Source organism: Penicillium hispanicum, assembly GCF_028827665.1.
Source record: "Penicillium hispanicum strain IBT 35686 chromosome Unknown utg000004l_segment0_segment0, whole genome shotgun sequence".
NCBI lineage: Eukaryota > Fungi > Ascomycota > Eurotiomycetes > Eurotiales > Aspergillaceae > Penicillium > Penicillium hispanicum.
In genome coordinates, this window is record NW_026623196.1 from 3,867,106 (window position 1) to 3,885,856 (window position 18,751).

General features: G+C 53.3%; 7 protein-coding genes across 7 annotated transcripts; 5 read left to right on the forward strand and 2 right to left on the reverse strand.

The window, feature by feature from the left end:
- Positions 1–1,850: 1,850 nt before the first annotated feature.
- On the forward strand, positions 1,851–4,006 carry N7459_005211 (Zn(II)2Cys6 transcription factor domain-containing protein; the record flags this gene model as incomplete). Its single annotated transcript, XM_056944395.1, has 2 exons — positions 1,851–2,091; positions 2,169–4,006. 2 exons carry the CDS (start codon positions 1,851–1,853, stop codon positions 4,004–4,006), a joined length of 2,079 nt encoding a protein of 692 aa, XP_056801278.1.
- A 1,305-nt stretch (positions 4,007–5,311) lies between these two features.
- On the forward strand, positions 5,312–6,087 carry fmn1 (riboflavin kinase; the record flags this gene model as incomplete). Its single annotated transcript, XM_056944396.1, has 3 exons — positions 5,312–5,428; positions 5,501–5,722; positions 5,797–6,087. The coding sequence occupies 3 exons, from the start codon at positions 5,312–5,314 to the stop codon at positions 6,085–6,087; spliced, it is 630 nt and encodes a 209-aa protein (XP_056801279.1).
- Positions 6,088–6,348: 261 nt separating this feature from the next.
- Positions 6,349–7,977, forward strand: N7459_005213 (dienelactone hydrolase; the record flags this gene model as incomplete). The annotated part of the gene is made up of 3 exons (XM_056944397.1): positions 6,349–6,724; positions 6,844–7,551; positions 7,619–7,977. The coding sequence occupies 3 exons, from the start codon at positions 6,349–6,351 to the stop codon at positions 7,975–7,977; spliced, it is 1,443 nt and encodes a 480-aa protein (XP_056801280.1).
- A 180-nt stretch (positions 7,978–8,157) lies between these two features.
- Positions 8,158–10,917, reverse strand: N7459_005214 (pseudouridine-5'-phosphate glycosidase/carbohydrate kinase family protein; the record flags this gene model as incomplete). The annotated part of the gene is made up of 7 exons (XM_056944398.1): positions 8,158–9,487; positions 9,552–9,852; positions 9,908–10,138; positions 10,202–10,243; positions 10,292–10,391; positions 10,446–10,654; positions 10,731–10,917. The coding sequence occupies 7 exons, from the start codon at positions 10,915–10,917 to the stop codon at positions 8,158–8,160; spliced, it is 2,400 nt and encodes a 799-aa protein (XP_056801281.1).
- Positions 10,918–11,164: 247 nt separating this feature from the next.
- Positions 11,165–12,836, forward strand: N7459_005215 (dolichyl-diphosphooligosaccharide--protein glycotransferase subunit OST1; the record flags this gene model as incomplete). Its single annotated transcript, XM_056944399.1, has 3 exons — positions 11,165–11,508; positions 11,609–12,644; positions 12,711–12,836. The coding sequence occupies 3 exons, from the start codon at positions 11,165–11,167 to the stop codon at positions 12,834–12,836; spliced, it is 1,506 nt and encodes a 501-aa protein (XP_056801282.1).
- Positions 12,837–13,652: 816 nt separating this feature from the next.
- N7459_005216 (uncharacterized protein) lies at positions 13,653–14,898 on the forward strand (the record flags this gene model as incomplete). The annotated part of the gene is made up of 2 exons (XM_056944400.1): positions 13,653–13,890; positions 13,940–14,898. 2 exons carry the CDS (start codon positions 13,653–13,655, stop codon positions 14,896–14,898), a joined length of 1,197 nt encoding a protein of 398 aa, XP_056801283.1.
- Positions 14,899–17,299: 2,401 nt separating this feature from the next.
- N7459_005217 (mRNA guanylyltransferase) lies at positions 17,300–18,544 on the reverse strand (the record flags this gene model as incomplete). Its single annotated transcript, XM_056944401.1, has 1 exon — positions 17,300–18,544. One exon carries the CDS (start codon positions 18,542–18,544, stop codon positions 17,300–17,302), a length of 1,245 nt encoding a protein of 414 aa, XP_056801284.1.
- Between the last annotated feature and the right edge of the window lie 207 nt (positions 18,545–18,751).

The following is an 18,751-nucleotide window of genomic DNA, read 5'->3' on the forward strand; positions in this document are numbered from 1 at the left end:
CCAGGTTGACAGCCCAACATCACAGCTGTTGTCCTACTGGCAGCTGGAATTGCAATGCAGATGGCAGGAGAGACAACCAGTATTTGTACCGGGGACGATCGACCGTCATTAGTTCTACCATTCCCCACATAATTTGACCGTTCTCTTGTTCGCTGCGAAGGGCCTGTCTTGTTGAGGGTTCGCTCCCCTGGTGAATGTAGTTTATTTCTTGTTCTCGCGATGAGATCCCAGGTATGGCCCCGGCATTGGATGAAGCTAGTCGAGAAGCCAATTCTCCGACTTGACCCCGGGCTCAGGCCGATTGCGAAGAGCACGGGCATCATGTGGTTCTGGATGGGCTTCAACAGCCCCTCTTCAAGAGATAGATGGATCGCTAAGAATCAAGGTCTCCCTCTAGAGAGGTTGGCGGTTCGAACCGAGGCTGAAGAGGGGACTCGGGACAAAACGGAGTCGGAAAGTGTCGGGACGCGGGTTTGGGCAAATGAGAAGTTGCGAGTATTTTTTTTTTTTCACGGGGCGAGTCTGGTCCTCGTTTTGCAATTGCTGAGTTAGAGTGCGTTGGACATCACAGCACGTCTTCCACACGTGCGCAACTGCCCTGGATGTACGATCTCCCGCAGCCAATCACGGCGTCGGGCTGGGCATCGCCGCTAGTTCGTCGAAATGCCGTCAATGGCCCAATGTCAGCATGTGAGAATGCAATGCTTCATCGCCAGGTTGATATGGGGATATCCTAGAAGGCCACCGTGAGAGATCTGGGAAATGCGGCCATGGCTGGATTGGCACCTGTCATAATGAACGTCTGGGGGCTCTTTTGGTATTCCAATTAGGTAACAGGCGACAGGTAAAATGAATTGCCCGTATGAAGGATTACCAAGTATAAGTAGTGTAGGAGTATATCCTGGCGGACAGATGGGGCGAAGGAGTAATTCGCGCAAGAGCAGAAAAAAAAAAAGATCACGACATAAATGAAAAAAGAGCAAAAGAGCAAAAGAAAGCAAGCTTTGGAAAAAAAAAAAATAAAAGAAAAGAAACAATAGAAAAAATAGAAAAAAGCAACATCCCCGTCACCACGCAGTGCTAGCAATTAGTCCGGTTGAAGTCCCGCCTGTCGATGCTGAGACCTTTTCGACCTCAGTCACGGGAACATTCCGGCTTCGTTCATCGCATCTTGTCTCGTTGGCTTCCCTCTTCCCCCTCCACGCGCTTATCTGAACTGCAAATCTCCCCTCTCCCCCTCGGTGCTCTGACCTGACGTGCCTCACCTTTCTCCTCGTCCGGCCTCACCAGCTTCTCGCCTTCCCCGCAGCCGACGAGCCTGCCGCCTCTCCACTCCCGATTTCAGCTACACCCGAAGCCGTTGCGGCATTTTTCTCCTCTCGCGTGTCGCCTTGATTCCTGCCTTTGCAAGACCGAGTCCCTTCAATGCGTCTCATCGCTGTGTCCCGACGTTTGATTCCGAGTCGATTGTCCCCCGTTACACCCGTCATTTAACCCGACGTCGGTCTTCCGTTCCCCCGCCAGCCGTGGTCGCGAGCGCACGACTGTAGGAATCCACAACCGCCGAAGTCGCCAGTAGTGATCCCGGTGCAAGTAGGAGCGTGACGAACCCACTGGCCAATACGCGACCGTCTCTTGGGCTGGCAGAATCGCGCAACGCGTGGATCCCGCCTCCCGCCGAGTCATCGAGACCGAGTTGCGCGCGGATGGTCCCGTCGCCACGGCACCGAGATCTCGAGACCGAAGCAGGAAGGCGCTGCTAGAGGCCCTTTCGCATAGGGAATTGTAGACCCAGCACACCCGTGGACGCGCCTGTCGGGATCTCTCCCCGCCGGGGGATACATGCCGAAATGAACGTGCAAGTCAAGAACGGCTCCCCGATTCCTGCAGGCCGAAGTGGCGACGATCGCGACTCCGCCGATGCCACCGAGCACTCAGAACCGCTGGAATCTGGCAAGAGCAAGACCAACGGCGACGGGAGCAAATCCGAGAATGGCCGCAAAGCCGCCAACGCCAAGGACCCCTCGCGACCGCGGCGGAAGAAGGCCCGGCGCGCTTGCTTTGCCTGCCAGCGCGCCCATTTGACGTGCGGTACGCATTCATGATCGGCCTGCGTCGACCTGTTGCTTCTCCGAGACCATCCCTTACTGACGTCAAGATTTTTCTAGGCGATGAACGGCCTTGCCAGCGCTGCATCAAGCGTGGCCTGCAGGACGCGTGCCACGATGGTGTTCGCAAGAAGGCCAAGTATCTGCACGACGCTCCAGATGGAGCATTGATGCCCGGCGTTGGCGGTAGCCTTTACAACAGCTCACTGCGCAACAGCCTGCCCATCTCCCAGAATGGCACCAACGCGGGCACGCCGCAGCAACAGCAACAGCCAACTCCGAATACCAACAATTTCTACCCCACGCCCCAGCCACAGGCCCAGCCGCAGGGGCCCTACAACCTGTACCAGGATTCGACCATGAGCCAAAGCCCTTTCCCGACTCAGTCACCGGTGTCCCCCACGTTTAATTTGAAGACCAGCCAAAATGGTCGGAACCCTAGCTTATCGGCGACCGTGAGCCAGCAACAGCCCACGCCGACGACCGCTCTCTCCGGCGATACCAGCCAACCACAGAATCCCTTTGCCGGCCCATTCTTTGACCCTAGTGATCCAGCGCTCTTCAACTTTGATCTGTCAAGCATGAACTTTGAAAATCGGTATGGCGCCCTTGAATTCGGGATGCTCGGCCACATGGCGACTGGAGCGGGTGATTCGCCCACCGACTCGGCAACGCAACGAGGGTCGATCGGCCGCAGTGGGTCTGCCCAGTTCTCCACGCCAGCTCCTGGCTTTGGAGAGAGTCCGGGGAATCAGCCGTTCATGTTCGGCGATCCTTTACTCAACGATTGGTCCACCGGGCAGGCCTCGGGCCAGCCGCATGTGAATGTCGGTGGTGTCTATGGCCAGAACGGCATGTTGCCCGGCCACATGAAAGCTGATGCGCCACATGCATTCGCGATCGAAAGCGGGCCTGCGAACTTCACAAGCCCTGGTTCGGCGACCAGCCCCCATGTGACGGGCCCCGGCTTCGAGGATGCGTCATTCAATCATGTTGCTGCCAAGCCAAATAGTCTTGCTCCGAATGGACAGCGACCGATGATCACCACGCCGAGCTTGAAACACCAGAGCTTGCAGGTTGCTCCCAAGCGACGCCACCGGAACCCGTCGTCGATCTATGAGAGCGTGAAGGAGCCGTACGCCTACACGAGTGGTTTCCACAACCTGACCGCCTTCATCCAACGGCGTTTCTCGCCGCAGAAGACCGTGCGGATCGCCAAGGCTCTTGCATCTATTCGGCCATCCTTCATTGCGACAACTAAGACATTAAATCGAGATGACCTTATCTTCATGGAGAAGTGCTTCCAGCGGACTCTTTGGGAATACGAAGACTTCATCAATGCCTGCGGGACCCCAACAATCGTCTGTCGACGCACGGGCGAGATTGCCGCCGTGGGTAAAGAATTTAGTATTCTGACCGGATGGAAGAAGGATGTGCTGCTGGGCAAAGAACCGAACCAGAATGTCAATACTGGTGGATCACCAGTGCCAGCTTCTGGCGCAACCTCGCGCGGGAGTTTCACACCCCGCAGCTCAACATTAGAAACTGCCCCCAGTGGGCGTCCACAACCAGTCTTCCTGGCGGAGCTCCTCGACGACGACAGCGTGGTCGAGTTCTATGAGGATTTTGCGCGCTTAGCATTTGGCGATTCCCGCGGCAGCGTCATGACGCGGTGCAAGCTGCTCAAGTACAAAACCAAAGAAGACATGGAAGCCCAGTCCGACGATAGCGGCAAGTGGAATAACCACCTGCGCAAGGGCGGGATCGCTGGCGAAGCTGGGATGAACCAGCTCGGGTCCAAGGATGGCAAGGTCGAATGCGCGTACTGCTGGACAGTCAAGCGAGATGTGTTTGACATTCCGATGCTTATCGTGATGAATGTGAGTTGGGACTCCTAATACCTATCCCCCTCATCGTCGCATGGTGACTGACAGAATCTTGCATAGTTCCTCCCATGCATTTGATTCTCCTGCTATCCGCGCGTTGGCTGTGCACTTCAATTGTTGATCTTATCTCTTCTCTGCCACTTCTCTACTGTTCTCATACCCTCGACCAGGCTAAGTCTCTAGACTGGTTTAGTTTCTTCTTTGGTTCATATTTTCTCGCCTTCTTCCGTTTCGTTTGGGTACATATTCTCTTTTTCCAGTTTTGGGTCTGTACGATTCCCCCTTGCTTGTTCCTCTCTCTCGTTCGTATATACAGCTGGTGTTCTCGATCCTGGCCGTCACCTGCCGCGATTCGTTGATATTCTTTGGTTTGGAGGCGCTCAAAAGGAACAAAAATGATATCTTGGGGCTGGGATTATATGTTTTTACGAGATATAATGCCATTGACATCGGACGCTCTGCTTCACTATTTTCTGATCCTTGCGCTGGGGCTGTTCTTTTCGCAAGATGCGGAAGTGGGTTCCTCGCGCCTATCTTTGCTATGCGAGCCCCAATCCGACACCCGAGACCGAAATTAACTAGCAATGTTTCTCGCCTTATAAGAAGCGGACGGACAGGAAAGTGTTTATTCAGTATTTCCATGTGTTGACACACTTTACCAGTTTGGAATGGCTCCCATCCAGGGCCAGTCCGTCGTTGCCCCTAATGGCACCAAGATTTGGGCGGAAGGGGTTGGCGATGAGGACAAGCCGGCCGTTGCTTACCCTAGCGGATATGAGGGAACTTTCTCGCTACATCTGTAGAGAGATCTGGGAGATCCATCAATTATCAAAAGCACAGTATAATTGAGCACATGAGTTACCACGGACGGCCAAGCGAGTGGCTATACGTTGGAAATTAATTCAATTTGTGCCAGATAAAGAGCCTTAAATATAGAAACCGAGCAGTTCATCATCTTGGGGATCGTCGATACTATCCATGGATAGCTTATAGCGAGTATAGAGGGAGCTCTCTTCTTGACGCTGATTGGTCGGGTCCTCCCCTCAACGGACATATCGATCGCCCCGCCATCGCTCGTCGTTTCTTCCACCACGTCGTCGCATCGCAGTGATACAGCTGATCCTTGCTCTGACGTTGTCTGTCTCGGCCCGCTCGTCGGACTCGCATCGCATCCATCACGTCCATTGTCCGGCCCCCGAAACCTGCGACATCGGCACATCCCCGCGTGATTAACCTTTTCGACAAGCCTTATCGCAACGGCTCGAGGCTTTCGTTCGCTTTCTCACAAACGTCCGCTGCGATTTCAGTGAACCTATAATGCGTCCCGACAAGCCGCGCGAGCCTGTCGCTGGTCCTGATGCAGGCCCGGAGGCTCCGTACCCCGTGCAACTGTCCGGCCCGGTGATCAAGGGGTTTGGCCGTGGAAGCAAGGATGTATGACTGCAATTCACCCCGTGCTTTGTGTGATAATTGTGAGTGGACGCCAACTGATTGACGCGGATCCAGCTAGGAATCCCAACCGCCAACATCCCAGCCGAAGATCTTTCCGAGAAGTATCCCGACCTGACGACCGGAGTATACTACGGCGTGGTCGCGCTGGACCCCAAGAAATTCGCACAGGAGAATGATCCAATCGCCGACAGTGACAAGCCACCGGCGACGACGTTGCTCCCGGCAGTGTTGAGCATCGGATATAACCCGTTTTATAAGAACACCGTCCGATCGGTGGTACGTACTGAGCTTCTACCATGACCACCATCTCGGACGAGTCATTTCTGACAACCCATACTTTCTTGTCCCAGGAAATTCACATCATGCCCCCTCTCACCCAGCCCTCTCCAACGGCAGTCGCACAGCCCACGTTCAATCGCTTGCCCGATTTCTACGGCACGCAGCTCAATCTGCTGATACTGGGCTATATCCGGCCGGAATATGACTACGTCTCCATGGACGCGCTGATCGAGGATATTCGGGTCGACTGCGAGGTTGCACGGCAGAGTCTTCTGCGCGAGGCTTATCAACGATATCTCGTGGATGATGGAAAGGCGCCGGCCACGGTGAACGAATACCGGAAGTGGCTGGAGAGCTTCTAAAAGAAGCACTGATAGAAAGCATGTATAGACTTGGCGCATTTGAGCGGCGGGCATTTCCATTAGATTTGAATGAAATATGACGTGTCTTGAGTACTAGAGGATGGCGTATTCTTCACGGCCACGCTATCTTATCGCGGTACTCGTCGACGTCACACCCTAGAACTCGCCCAGCTATATAAGAGTCATGGGCAGCCTTCAGATCCACGTGTTATCGATCACGGTCTCCGAGTAGACGAGCAGCTCTCAACCTGGATACCAAGTATGGTGAACGTATTCCGACGCCTTACTGGACGAGCTCGGAGCTCCACCAGCAAATCCCCCGATTCCGGAACAACAGCCTTGGATGCCACATCGGGTCCTCATGCCCTCCATCGCACAGCCAGTGCGAGCTCGGGCAAGCGCAGTCGTCGACAGGATCGTGAAGCGGGGGAGCCTGTGTCGCGGCATCTTTATTTGATTTCCGATACCCCCGAATTTGATCCGCGAATCATTCACCGATTCCAAGCAGAGGCGTTTGACGTGGAGTATATCCATTTCGCATGCACTGGGGATCCCGAGAGAGACCGCAAGGCGTTGGATAATGCGGTGCATGAGAAGGAAGATGATCTTGAGACAGGCGAGCGGTATGCGATAGTGGGTAAGTTGCCCTCGCGTGTTTCGTTGTGGATGCATTCAGTGAGGACGAGGAGAAGCACAATTTTCTATTTGTGGCATCATCCCGACGCAATCTAGAAGTACAGGCGCTAACCAGACCAGCATACAATCGACCGGCCTACTATCTTCTCGCATCACATCATCTTACCACCAGCAACACCAACCCATTCCCGCGGCTCTGTGCCTTGATAGCATACTGCCCAGTCACCTCAGCGGAACAGGCCACGGCAGACAAGACCTCACAGGCGCAAGCATGCTGCGCACCAGCATGTTCAAGCACAGACTCAATCTTCAGCCCGGGCCCAGCAGCCACTTTCCTTCCAATCCAGATCCACCTCCCAGGCCAGAAAGCAAGTTCCTGCGCATTCTGGCCGTGGATCACGTTGAGTACTTCCGAGGGTGACGTGACTTACAAGAAGCGGCATCGGTGCTACGCCTATACATACGCGGAAGCCCAAGCCGGCTTCGCACAACACAATCTCTCTGCTTACCGCACAAAAGACACAGACCCGCAATACGGGAACCAAATCAGCGCACAGCTGGCTTGGAGCCGGACGCTGGGATGTCTGCGGCGCGCATTCGGGGTGGCTAGTAACTGGGCTGTCGTGGGCAACGAGACTGTCTGGGATGAATACTGGCAGCGACTTCTAGCAGACCGGGACGGAGCGAAGAACCTCGATGAGGCGACTGGGTCGGCCATGGAATTCTTAAGAGCATTCAGCCAAGGCGACGGCGAGAGGAGAAGTGGTAGACCGGACATTTGTGACGAGGAAGGGTCTTCTGTCGAGTGTAGGCCGACTCTGGCAGGAGGTGAGTTCGCGCCAAACCCGATCTTCATTAAGATTCTGCTCCGTGGAAAAGTGACTGACTTCCCCAGGCTCTGATCCCCAGAGCCTCAGATCCTTCTTCATGCATACGTTCATCCCAGCGGGCCCCGATAGCCAACACATCCACCTGCTGTCTCGGACAGTAGGCGCCGACCGCATTGTGGATGAGGTGATGTTTTCATTCCTTCATACTGCCGAGGTACCTTGGCTACTGCCAGGTGTGCAACCCACAAATCGGGAGATCAAAGTGGTCATTGTTGTGGTGGCTAGCTTTTGTGGTGGCCGCATTGTCAGCCAAAATATACACTGGGATCAAGCGGATGTGCTGGTCCAGGCCGGGATATTAGCTCCGACGCTTGTGCCAAAAATGAAACGGACCCGGTCGATTGAAGGCTCAATGGTCAGCTAATCTATTGTCATTATCAATGTCATTTACACGCCCTTTCAGACCTCCATAGCATGAGCCAGCCGCCGCGTCCCTTTTCCTGCATGAGATGGACGTAGAAACACAAAATGCCCGTCGAGAGCCGCATTAACCGAGTTGGATGGATATAAATAACGCTAGCAATCACACTAAATGCTGACATGACTATAACCCCAGAGTAGCCCGCAAGCCGGCAAGTTCTTTGCTCACGCCCCCAGCATTAGTCAATGTCCTTCGGCTTGCCTCCTGTGCCACGGATAGAATATCTTCAATGTGCAGTGCCGAGTCACTCTTTGCCAGACCGGCAACTACGACGCCCAGCAGAGTATCGCCCGCGCCATTGACACTGACAACTTCTTCAGGAGCCAAGGTAGCAGTGGGAGGGAAGAGACGCATGTAGACACCGCCAAAGGGCACCTCCGCTGATGGAGATGCGCGGGCAAGGATATACGGTGCGTACTCGGGATCCGTCAGACGAGGGTCACCAGAAGGCAGCAGCTGAGTGAGAAGAGCACCAGCTCCACCAAGCTTTGTAATGAGGCAAGGGATGAACGGGAGAAGCTGAATAGACTGCTGCGGAAGACCCTCGTCGACAAGAGCGGCAGAAGTAAGGGCGACAAGGCGGTCCCGCGAGCCAGACTGAGAGAGACCCATGGCATCAATGACACTCCACCAACCCGGCGAGTCGAAGAAAAGCGTTTCACGAGCAGCCATGTACATAGCAGACAGTTCCAGACGGTTGGGGCAGGCTAGGCTGACAGCGTGATTGGGGATTGTTTGGGCGGGACCAATAACCGCATCTGCGCCACTGGCATCGCGGCCAAATAGACGGCGAGATTTGGCGGTGGATACGGGCTCAAAGGCTACACGGGAACCGTGTTTGCGGGCAAGAGAAGCCCATTTTGCGAGCACGCCTGGGCGCCAATTGGCGTCGACAACGACCCAATTGGGCTTGGTGCGTTCCAGTAAAGGCTCCCAGAGCCCTTCGAAGTCGAGGCTTGGCTCGGGGAGCTCGACAATGCCCATATCTGCCATTGCTACCAGGAGATCCTTCTTGGCATCGTTGATGGCAATGTATTGAGCGGTGCGTGCACCCGATGTTGTGGGGAGCACCCGGATGCCTGCAATACTGAGACCCTCTTTCTCAAGCGAGGCGAGGGCTGCCCGGCCACTGAGATCGTCGGCGACGACGCTGCAGAATAGGACGTCACTGCCAACATAGCTAGCTGCAACAGCGACGTTGTGACCGACACCGCCGAGACTTTGCCCGATAACAGCGGGATTGGATGTATGTGGCACAGGTGCAACCTGAACTCGTTCATCGCCAAAAGGCGTGTAGTCGCATGAGAGATCGATAGCGAGTGACCCTGCGACCAAAACATCTGCCTTGTCTGTCATTTCCACCGGCACCTCTGGACTGGTCGTTTCCAAGACGTTCCCGGGCTCTAGGCCATCTTGACCCGACCGAGTAGTACTTGAAATAGCAGGCATATGGCTATACATAAGAAGATCTCCGAACTTAGCATTGGATTTATTCCGTATCTAGCGATCAAACTCACCGAGCCGCGCTTCCCCGGTCAAGCTCCTCGAGCTTGGCAAGTTCCACGGCCACACGAGTTGCGCGCTTGACGTTGGATTCAACCAGAGCACGGTTCGCAGCCACACTCTTGCCACCGCTGAGCTCCTTGATCTTAGCCAGCACAAAGGGGGTATTATCGCTACCACGATAGCCCTCTACATCTGCAAGGCGAATGGCCTCTCCGATGACCCGATCCATCTCGGCCTTGGGGATGGAGTGTTCCAAAGGCACCGGGTTGGCGAAGTGAATTCCCGAGGACACAGGGAGGTGTGATTGCGCATCTGATACTTTGTCAACCGCTAAAACCGAATATAGTCCCAGAAAGAAGTAGCTTACAAACTATGGCAGCTGCTTCAGCCTCATTTTGAATGACCCGCGGACTGCGGACTCCGCTGTCTCGGGTGAAGAAGGCAGGAAAATCGACTGAGCCTTGACGCCCGTCGGCAAAGGTACCAACGCAGACACCTTCTGTTTCGAGGTACTCAAGTGTCCGCGGAATATCCAGAAAGCTCTTGCACCCGGAACTAATGACCGTGACCGGGGTACGTCCCAGCTCTGTAAGGTCGGCTGGATTGACAGTAGGTCAGTGGTTGTCGATGCTTATGCTACGTTGGAAGATCTGCTGCCTACCAGAAATATCCATCGAGTTTTCGCCCCCTCGGTGAACGCCGCCTGTGACATTTTAGACATTGAAAATTCGACGGGCTCGTGCAAACACACCTAGTCCACCGGTTCCAAAGATCCTCACACCGGCTAGTTCTGAGAGAATCATGGTACCAGAGATGGTTGTGCCACCATGAATCTTCTTCCCAGCCAGGCCCTAGTAGCATATGAGTTCCGTATTCATCAAGATCGCAGGGATGAGCCCGTTTACCATGCCACAGATATATCCCAAATCCCTGCGGGAAACCTTCAGTGCGGACTTGTGCTCCGCGGTCGAGGCCAGCTCGATAATCTCCTCTGCACTCATTCCCACTCTTGCGATGCCACCTAGAATACCTACAGTCGCCGGAACCCCGCCGTTGACTCGAACAACGGATTCTAGTAGCGACGCAAGAGCTATGTTTTCGGGATATGGAAAGCCTAGAGTTGGTCAGCCACTATTCCTTCATCTAGCCTGCCTAGCTCAGACCTTGGAATTGGCACTGTTGACACTTACCGTGAGTGTAAATTGTGGTCTCAAGGGCGACCACCGGTTTCCCAGTCGCGACAGCATCACGGACCTCTTCTGATACCTTCAAGAACTTACTCTGTGGGGAGTTGCGGAGGCCATGAAGACCGCGGGCACGTGGCAGTCGCGCTGCCCTCGAACACCCATACCGAACGGTAGCTCTTGAGGCAAGCATTGTGCGACTCGCCGGATGTCAACGTGGGATGTCGATGCGCGCAGTCAAGCAGAGATGAGGAGAAGCTGTTATCGGCGATACGAACAGCGGAGTGCGCGCGGTGGCCGCCGCGCCCGCCGTATTGCGTATACATGGGGACACCTCATCAGCTTCGACCGACCAACACTTCATCTATCAACTTCGCCCTTTTGATACCCCATTCTTGCCCGGAGACTCTGTGTACTTCGGCGTGATATCCTCAGCCACCATGAGGTTCTTCACCGCCACAGTGCTCGGGCTGCTCGCGCCCAGCCTGGCCGCCGCATCCGCCAACCTCACTACTCCATCTCGTCTGGCTCTGCCAGCTGATTTCAAGCCCCCGCAGGTGTTTAAAAACACCAATTTGGTTCGAAACACCAACCTGGAGAAGGCCTATGTGCGGGAGACTGTCAATGTCGTCGTGGAGAATGTCGACAAGCAGCCGCAGAGCGAGTACTACATCCCCTTCCCTTCGGAAGTATTCGAGCGCGTTGGAGGCTTCGAAGTCCGAGACAAGAAGTCGCCAGAGAAGGGCCGGTTCGAAGTGGTTGCCACTGAGGCCGAATCATCCAGGTAAGTCCGTTTTGAGAAGACCAATGGCTTCTCAATGAAGCTCGTAGGCCAGCAGTACAAACAGGTGGCATGTCTAATTCTAATACTTTAATCACTACAGTGGTAACCAGTACTTCCTTGTTCGCCTGAACGAGCCTCTCGCTCCGAAGTCGCAGATCACCCTGGGAATCTCCTACTCCATTCTCTCGTCCCTGAGCCCGCTCCCCGCTGTCATTAAGCAGGGCGACAAGCAGTACCTGACCTACACTTTCTCCGCCTATGTGCCCTCCGCCTACAAGACGGTTACCCAGAAGACCAAGCTGAAGTTCCCCAGCACCAATGTGCCCGATTATACCACGACTTCGGGGCTTAAGTCTGGCTCCGACCCAGAGCGCAAGGGTGCCACGTATACATACGGCCCGTATGACACGGCTAAGGTTGCCCCCGGCACCGATTCTCCGATCACTGTCCGCTACGAGTTCACCAACCCGGTCATCACCGCCAGCCTTCTGGAGCGTGACATTGAGGTCTCGCACTGGGGCGGCAACTTGGCCACCGAGGAGCGCTACTGGCTGCGCAACAACGGGTCGCAACTGGCCAACCAGTTCTCGCGTGTCGAGTTCACCTTGTCTAGTTACCAGAAGCTGCCCACATCGGCTGTGCGCGAGCTTACCTATCCCCTCCAGCCCGGCTCTGTGGACCCGTACTTCATCGACGACATTGGCAATGTCTCGACTAGCCGCTACCGCCCGGGCAACGGTAAGACTGCTGCCAACCTGGAGCTTAAGCCGCGCTACCCGATCTTTGGCGGCTGGAACTACAGCTTCAAGCTGGGTTGGAACAATGACCTCGCTCAATTTCTCCGTCAAGTCGCCGGCACAGACACCTACGTCCTCAAGGTGCCGTTCCTCCAGGGCCCCAAGATGGCCGAAGGCATCCAGTATGACCGTGTTGTTGTTCGTGTCGTTCTGCCAGAGGGCGCGCACAATGTGCGTTTCGAGACCGTCGAGGGTGCCGCTAGCAATGGCCTCCCGGGCGCCAACCACATCCACGCTAGCCTTTCTTCCCTCAAGACGTACATGGACACTCTCGGCCGCACTACGTTGACCCTGGAGGTCGACAGTCTTACTGACGAAGCACGCGATGCGAAGCTTGTGGTAAGTTCTTGATTGCAATGCTAGCGACTATCTTATCTTCGGGCACCATACTCACCCAAGCTCTAGGTTACCTACGACCACTCCCTTGCTGATGCCTTGCGCAAGCCCCTTACCCTCTTTGGTGGCTTGCTTTCTCTGTTTGCTGCCATCTGGTTGATTGGTAGCATTGATGTCAGCATCAAGAAGCGGTAAATGTGCGTCCTCGAAGAACGCGTGTGTTTGCATACTATCTTTTGTTGGACCTTTGCCATAACATCCTCTATACTCGTCCAAATTCAAGATCGAGTCACTCTTGACGATTGCCAATGCTTTCGAAACTACTGCCCGGCCTGTAGAGCATCAAACACTGTAGAGATGGTGCGGTATCATTTTCGGAGAGGATTATATCAGTAGGCATAATTTCTCCGCTGGTCGCAGCCTCTGCGAGATTCTCTCGATATTTATCGCCCAAGTCCTATCTCGATCACTGCCACCCTTCCGTCAATTCTAGCGACCCAGCCTCAAGGAGTCAAACGGTCATTCCCACAGATCCCAGCAACATCTCCCTGCCGACCGCCAGTGGAGGTTTTCTTAGATAGTGGCCTACATCAATGTTCCGACATAAAAGACACCCTTTTGACTTCTTTTTTCGTCCTTTCCACCCTCCATCGCCTCCACCCCCTCGCTATATTGCACTCATTGCTGCCCCCTTTTCTTACCCTCCCTAACCACTACGTCTAGGCCTTCAACTCGATATACTGCCCCTTTCTCATGGGAAGGTCAAAGAAAGGGAGGAGATATCGTAGCTCAGGCAATCTGCCAGTTGAGCAGAAGATCCGACCAATTAGAACCAGAACGTCTGCATTGCTTATTCCGCCCAATCTGCCAATTTAAGGGGTACGCTTAACCAATCATCCCCTCTCCCCTTCCTCTGTCCCCCTCTTTCCTCTTGCCTTCTTGAATACAGGAAAGTTGCTTCTGTCCCTCCTTCAAGCACCGCTTCCCCCCTGTCACATCATACTTTTGATCATGGATATCAAAAGCCAGTTTCCTGGTGTGCACTGGATCTGGAGTGGAGGCATCTCTTTCGTTTACGAGGTCCACCCTCGCATCGTGGTCAAAGTCCCAAAGTCCGGGGAATTTGAGAGGCAACAATTTGACAAAGAGCTCGAGATATATCAAACATTCTCGCAAAAGCCTCCATGTCCCTCGATTGTGCAATGTTTTTTCTTTTCTAGCAGCGGCATCTTCCTCGAGTATATGAGAGGTATGACCCTTATTGGTAGTAAAACGCTGCCTACTAATTGACCTTCTAGACATGTCACTTTCTTCTAGGATACAAAACAATCATACTCGGGACCAGCAAACGATGGTGATTACTTCAGTGGAAAAGTTGGAACCTCTACCTTTACGAAAGGAATGGATGAACGACCTTGCTCAAGCTGTCGCTTTCTTGGAATCCCTTAACCTGGCTCATGGTGATTTACGACCTGAAAATATTCTACTTGATCGCAACCGATTGAAGCTGTCCGATTTTGATTGTACGGCGAAAATTGGAACAAATCACGAAGCATGCATGGCTCCGTATAGCAGATTCCTTAACAGCGCGGAATCAGACCAAGGAGAATGTGGGACTGCTGGCTTTCTTGGCCGTCGGACAGAACAGTTCGCTCTTGGATCCTTGTACTATTTGATAAACTACGGCTTTGAGGTTTATGGAGATCGCTGTCTCACCGGGGATCCTTACGAGCATGGTCCTAAGGTTGTGGACTTGCTGCAAAACATGGAGTTTCCGAAATTGGATGGCAATCCCCTGATTGACGATATCATCGACAAATGCTGGCATAACAAATATGTCACGGTTTCAGAATTAGCTGCGCATACGAAAACGCTTTTGAACAAAAGGACCGATGCGATGGAAAGTGACGGAAGCAGAAAGAAGGGGAATTTTGAAGTGGCAACCCTTATCAGAACAATTTTCAGCGCACAATGGCGTACTACTATGGTTCGGATAATCCATGGGATACGAAATGGCCTCGCAGTGTGGTGGAGGTCGTTGTTACAGAGTGACCACAGCGAGGTAACAACCGCCGAGCAAGCCAGTGCCGACAACCGCGATGACGTGGATCAAAACTGCTTTGAAGAGGACTTTTCTTCAAAGAAGAAGTTTTGTCAAAACCTGGAGAAACGTGGACTTCTTCGCGTGCTTTCTTCAGGTGAGCCCGAGGAAATTGGATTCACTTTCGAGTGGTATAGGCACAGTCTTTCACGTTGAGTCATGACAGAAGGCGATATGTGCTTAAGCACCCTTACTCTTCTACCGATACGTGTCTTGGTCTGCATTGAAGTAAACATTGTATGAAATCCCCTCCCCACTTGCCTGAAGAGTCCATGCATGCAGTGAAGTATACCTAGGTATATGCACGGGGCTGAAAGAGGTGCACACGCAGTGTAGCCTATGTACCGATCTAGATAAGGGCTGTCTTGATCTATCAGTGCCAGTTTAACTCGAGTATTTAGGAGGAATGTTCAACTTTGGAACAGCTTGAGTTGTATCCTCAGGGCTATCCTGTTCCTATCGCCCTTACTTCTGACTTTGATTTATGCCATCTGACCAACTCTTCGTTCGATATGATCTGTTCTGATCAGGCATCGACTATGGCATTTCGGGATTATAGTACATAGACCCATACAATGCACACTCCCCTCCCTTAATCTTGCCTTGTCTCTTCGGCACTTTCGTGGGTAGTTCAACCATATTCATCCCCCAGTGCAGGCAATGCGTGTTAAAGGGAACCCTGATCCTATTCATGAATCACGGGAATCCATATCGGCAGTCCAGTTGGATTTCGCCCCCATTGCCAGAGTAAGAATGCTGCTAAAGGCACTAGAATCCGTCGGATCAATTGCCATGAACAGCGGCCGAAGTGTCACCGATGCTTTTCCACAGGCAGAGGCTGCCCGGGCTACCTCGGCGTCCTTCGCCCTAACCCCGAGATCAGAATCTACAACATCCCCTTCAAGGTGCCCGGCAGTCGAGCCGATCGAGAACTGCTCCATTTCTACTGTTGCAAAGCAGCCGAATGTCTCTCCCGCTTCTCAGACACGCTCTGTGAGATACCAATTTGAGGGGGACTTTGTCAGATCACTGATCTTGGATGAATATGTTTCCGTTCATGCAGCGCTTAAGCCTCGTATTGGTAGGATGTACTTCCACTATTGGCCAAGATTGGGCGGTGTCATGTACTTCAGGTCACACTGCGCAGACTTATCACAGGTAAGATATCAGCCCGACATGTCTTCCCACCCACTCCGTGCGCTCCTCCTCCATCAGGTTCTATAGTCGCCTGCGAACAGGTTCTAAGACGAAGATCAAAAATAGAAACATTGTCATTCCTTCATGCCAGAGCGCTATCTTCGCCTAAATTCAGAGCCCCATTCCTAGACAACCGCTGAATATCCGAAGTTCATGACTGGGCGATTGTGTCGCACTGAGGATGGTCCCTCAATTTGCGAAAGTTGAGTTCGTCCATCGCACTTCTTTTGTCCTGCCCCCAGGGGTAGAAATCATCAGAGAAATACCGGACCTTCTGCAAGAAATTGTCATGTTCTTGCTTCTCTTCTCCCCCGATCTTGCCCCCTTCCTTCTCGGCCTGGTGACAAAGGTCGATCAGCTATTTGTCGCTGGCGGCTGCGATATCCCACGTCATGATAGTCTTGGGGGGGATGAGTAGATGATAACAGTAACGGGGGGCTGCCTTATGCCAAATTATAGGCACGTAGGCAGTTATATGTTGCTGACTAACATGTCTTCTGTATACCTAGGTAACCTGGGAATCACTGAGCTTCGTGTCTATCACTGACAGGTGATTAAACCTGGTCGAATCAGCTGAGAAATTTGGTTTATCAGTTAGCTAAGTACTACCGGTTGCTTGAAGCCCCTACTAGATACGAAAGGAGGTGAATTTATGGATATACGTTATGCGAATGCTTCAGTAACTGACCAACTATCCTCGCTATGCTACGGATTTGATTCATTGCCTCGACATGCGACTTGTCAGAAGCCGCCACACCTTGGTGTATGTGCGGGCGCTATTATTGTGGGACCAGTGGTCTCATAATGAAAGCGTTGGTCGCTCCCTCTACTGCATATACAGATAGCATGCACTGAGATAGGTGAATAAGTTGATCGGCCGGGAGTGATAGTGTCCTTTGTATGTCACCAAGGTATAGCTGAAATTGTGTGTTTTGTAAAGTTCTGAATGGTGTATACTGTAATCTATCAAGAATGATAGGACGTAGCCGATGAGATACCCAGTAGAGTGAGGACTAATCGGCAATAATCGCGAGGTGAAAGCACGAGCATGTTTCTTACCTGTAGATTAGATCGTAGGACGAATATGGAATATTTTTTTGGAGAAATTCCCAGAACCAAAACTCCAAGCCCGCCCAAAGACTGGTGACCACCGCAACAACTTCATCTCTTCGTTCGAAACAACTGCACGACGAGCGGCAACCCGTGGGAGCAGGGGAAAAGAGAATGTCGATATACTGCAGTCTTCCGAAATCGAAATCAAGAACAACGCCAGACACCTTGCAAATGAAGCCAAAGTCGACAAGAAACACATAATGCGAGGAACCGAGAAATGAATCATCTATTTGATCAGTACAGGTCGTCATTCCTCGAATTTCCGCTTCACGCCATTCCCATTCATCGATGGCGGCAGGCCACCAGCGCGGGCCTTGCGTTTGCGTTCCTCTTCGACCATATCGGCCTGTCGCTTCTTCCACGCCGTTTTGATAACTGGCGCAAGGCGAATGAGATCATCCTCCGTAACGCGATCTTCAATACTCTCGAGGACCTTCTCAACGGTGGAGATGTGGTTTGCGTCGTTCTTGTCGTCGCGAATGCGGTGGAAGCGCCAGCGGCCTTGTTCATCCTTGGAGCATTCAACGATTGTGTCGTCTAGTGGGATCCGCATGGCTTTGAGGTTCTCCCATTCCGTCGGGGTGACGTACATTTCGCCGAAATGGCGGTACTCGCCGGCATTGAGCATAACGAAGAGGTGACAGAGGGGAAGGGCGTCGTAGTCGGGATAGGGCTCTGAGATACCATCCGCTTCGTCGTCGGTGTCAGGTTCGAGGACGGGAAACTCGAGGCGCATGCGGAAGTCGATGGTGTTTTCGGATGGAGGCTTCCATTTGAGGATGTGCTCGTCGGTACCGATGCGGTAGGGCGTGCTGCGACAGGTGAAGATCAGACCATCGTTGCCGTGGATGCGCTTGACGTGGGGGATGATCTCGCGGAACATCATCTCAATGCCGTAGCTGAACTGGGTGGACTTGTCTTCGACGGCGAAGACGCGGTGTTGTTTCTCCTCGGGGAATTTGCGGAACATGGCATTGTACGGCTTGAGCACCTTCTCCTTGAAATACGCAAGGCGTTTGTCGAGGGTGCGGTGCATGAGGCTCTGTCCATCGAGCACAAGGCAGTCAAAAACCAAATATTTGAGTTGCTGGGTTCCGTCCTCGTAGGTGTCGTTGACCAGCTCGCCATCCACTAGTGTATCAACGTGGAACGACTGGAAGGAGTCATCGTCCGGTAGTGGGAAGTGTAGGCCCGGCACAAAGCGGTAATCATTTTTGCGATCGATCAAGTAATGAATCTCGGGTGCATCGGAGTCGGGATCCCCGCGCGCAAAGTACATCAAGCACCGGATGCCGTCTGTCTTCTCGCAAACATAGTAATCCTTCTGCTGGAGCTCGGTCAAGTGTTTAGATGAAAAGCTGACCGGCTGCGCGCCGGGAAAGTTGAGGTTGTTGCGCCCGAGGAGATTGGCGACTTCGCGACGGAACTGGTCTGCTAGCTCGGGCTCGGCTTTGATGCCCACCGCGTCAAGATCGGGGACGGAGTTGCCCATGATGGAAGAATAGGAAGGTTTCGGCGAGGTGGAGGCGTAGGCAGATAGGAGGAATTCGTCGGCCGGTAGTTTGCGAAAGATATTCGGCAATCTCGAGACTGCTTCGAGGGGTCGTTGAGCGAACAAGGGTGCGAGCAGGACGTGACAAGCTCAATGCGAACTGAAAGTGAGTGCGGAGGGCACTCGCCCGCGCAGTAGTTCTCAAAC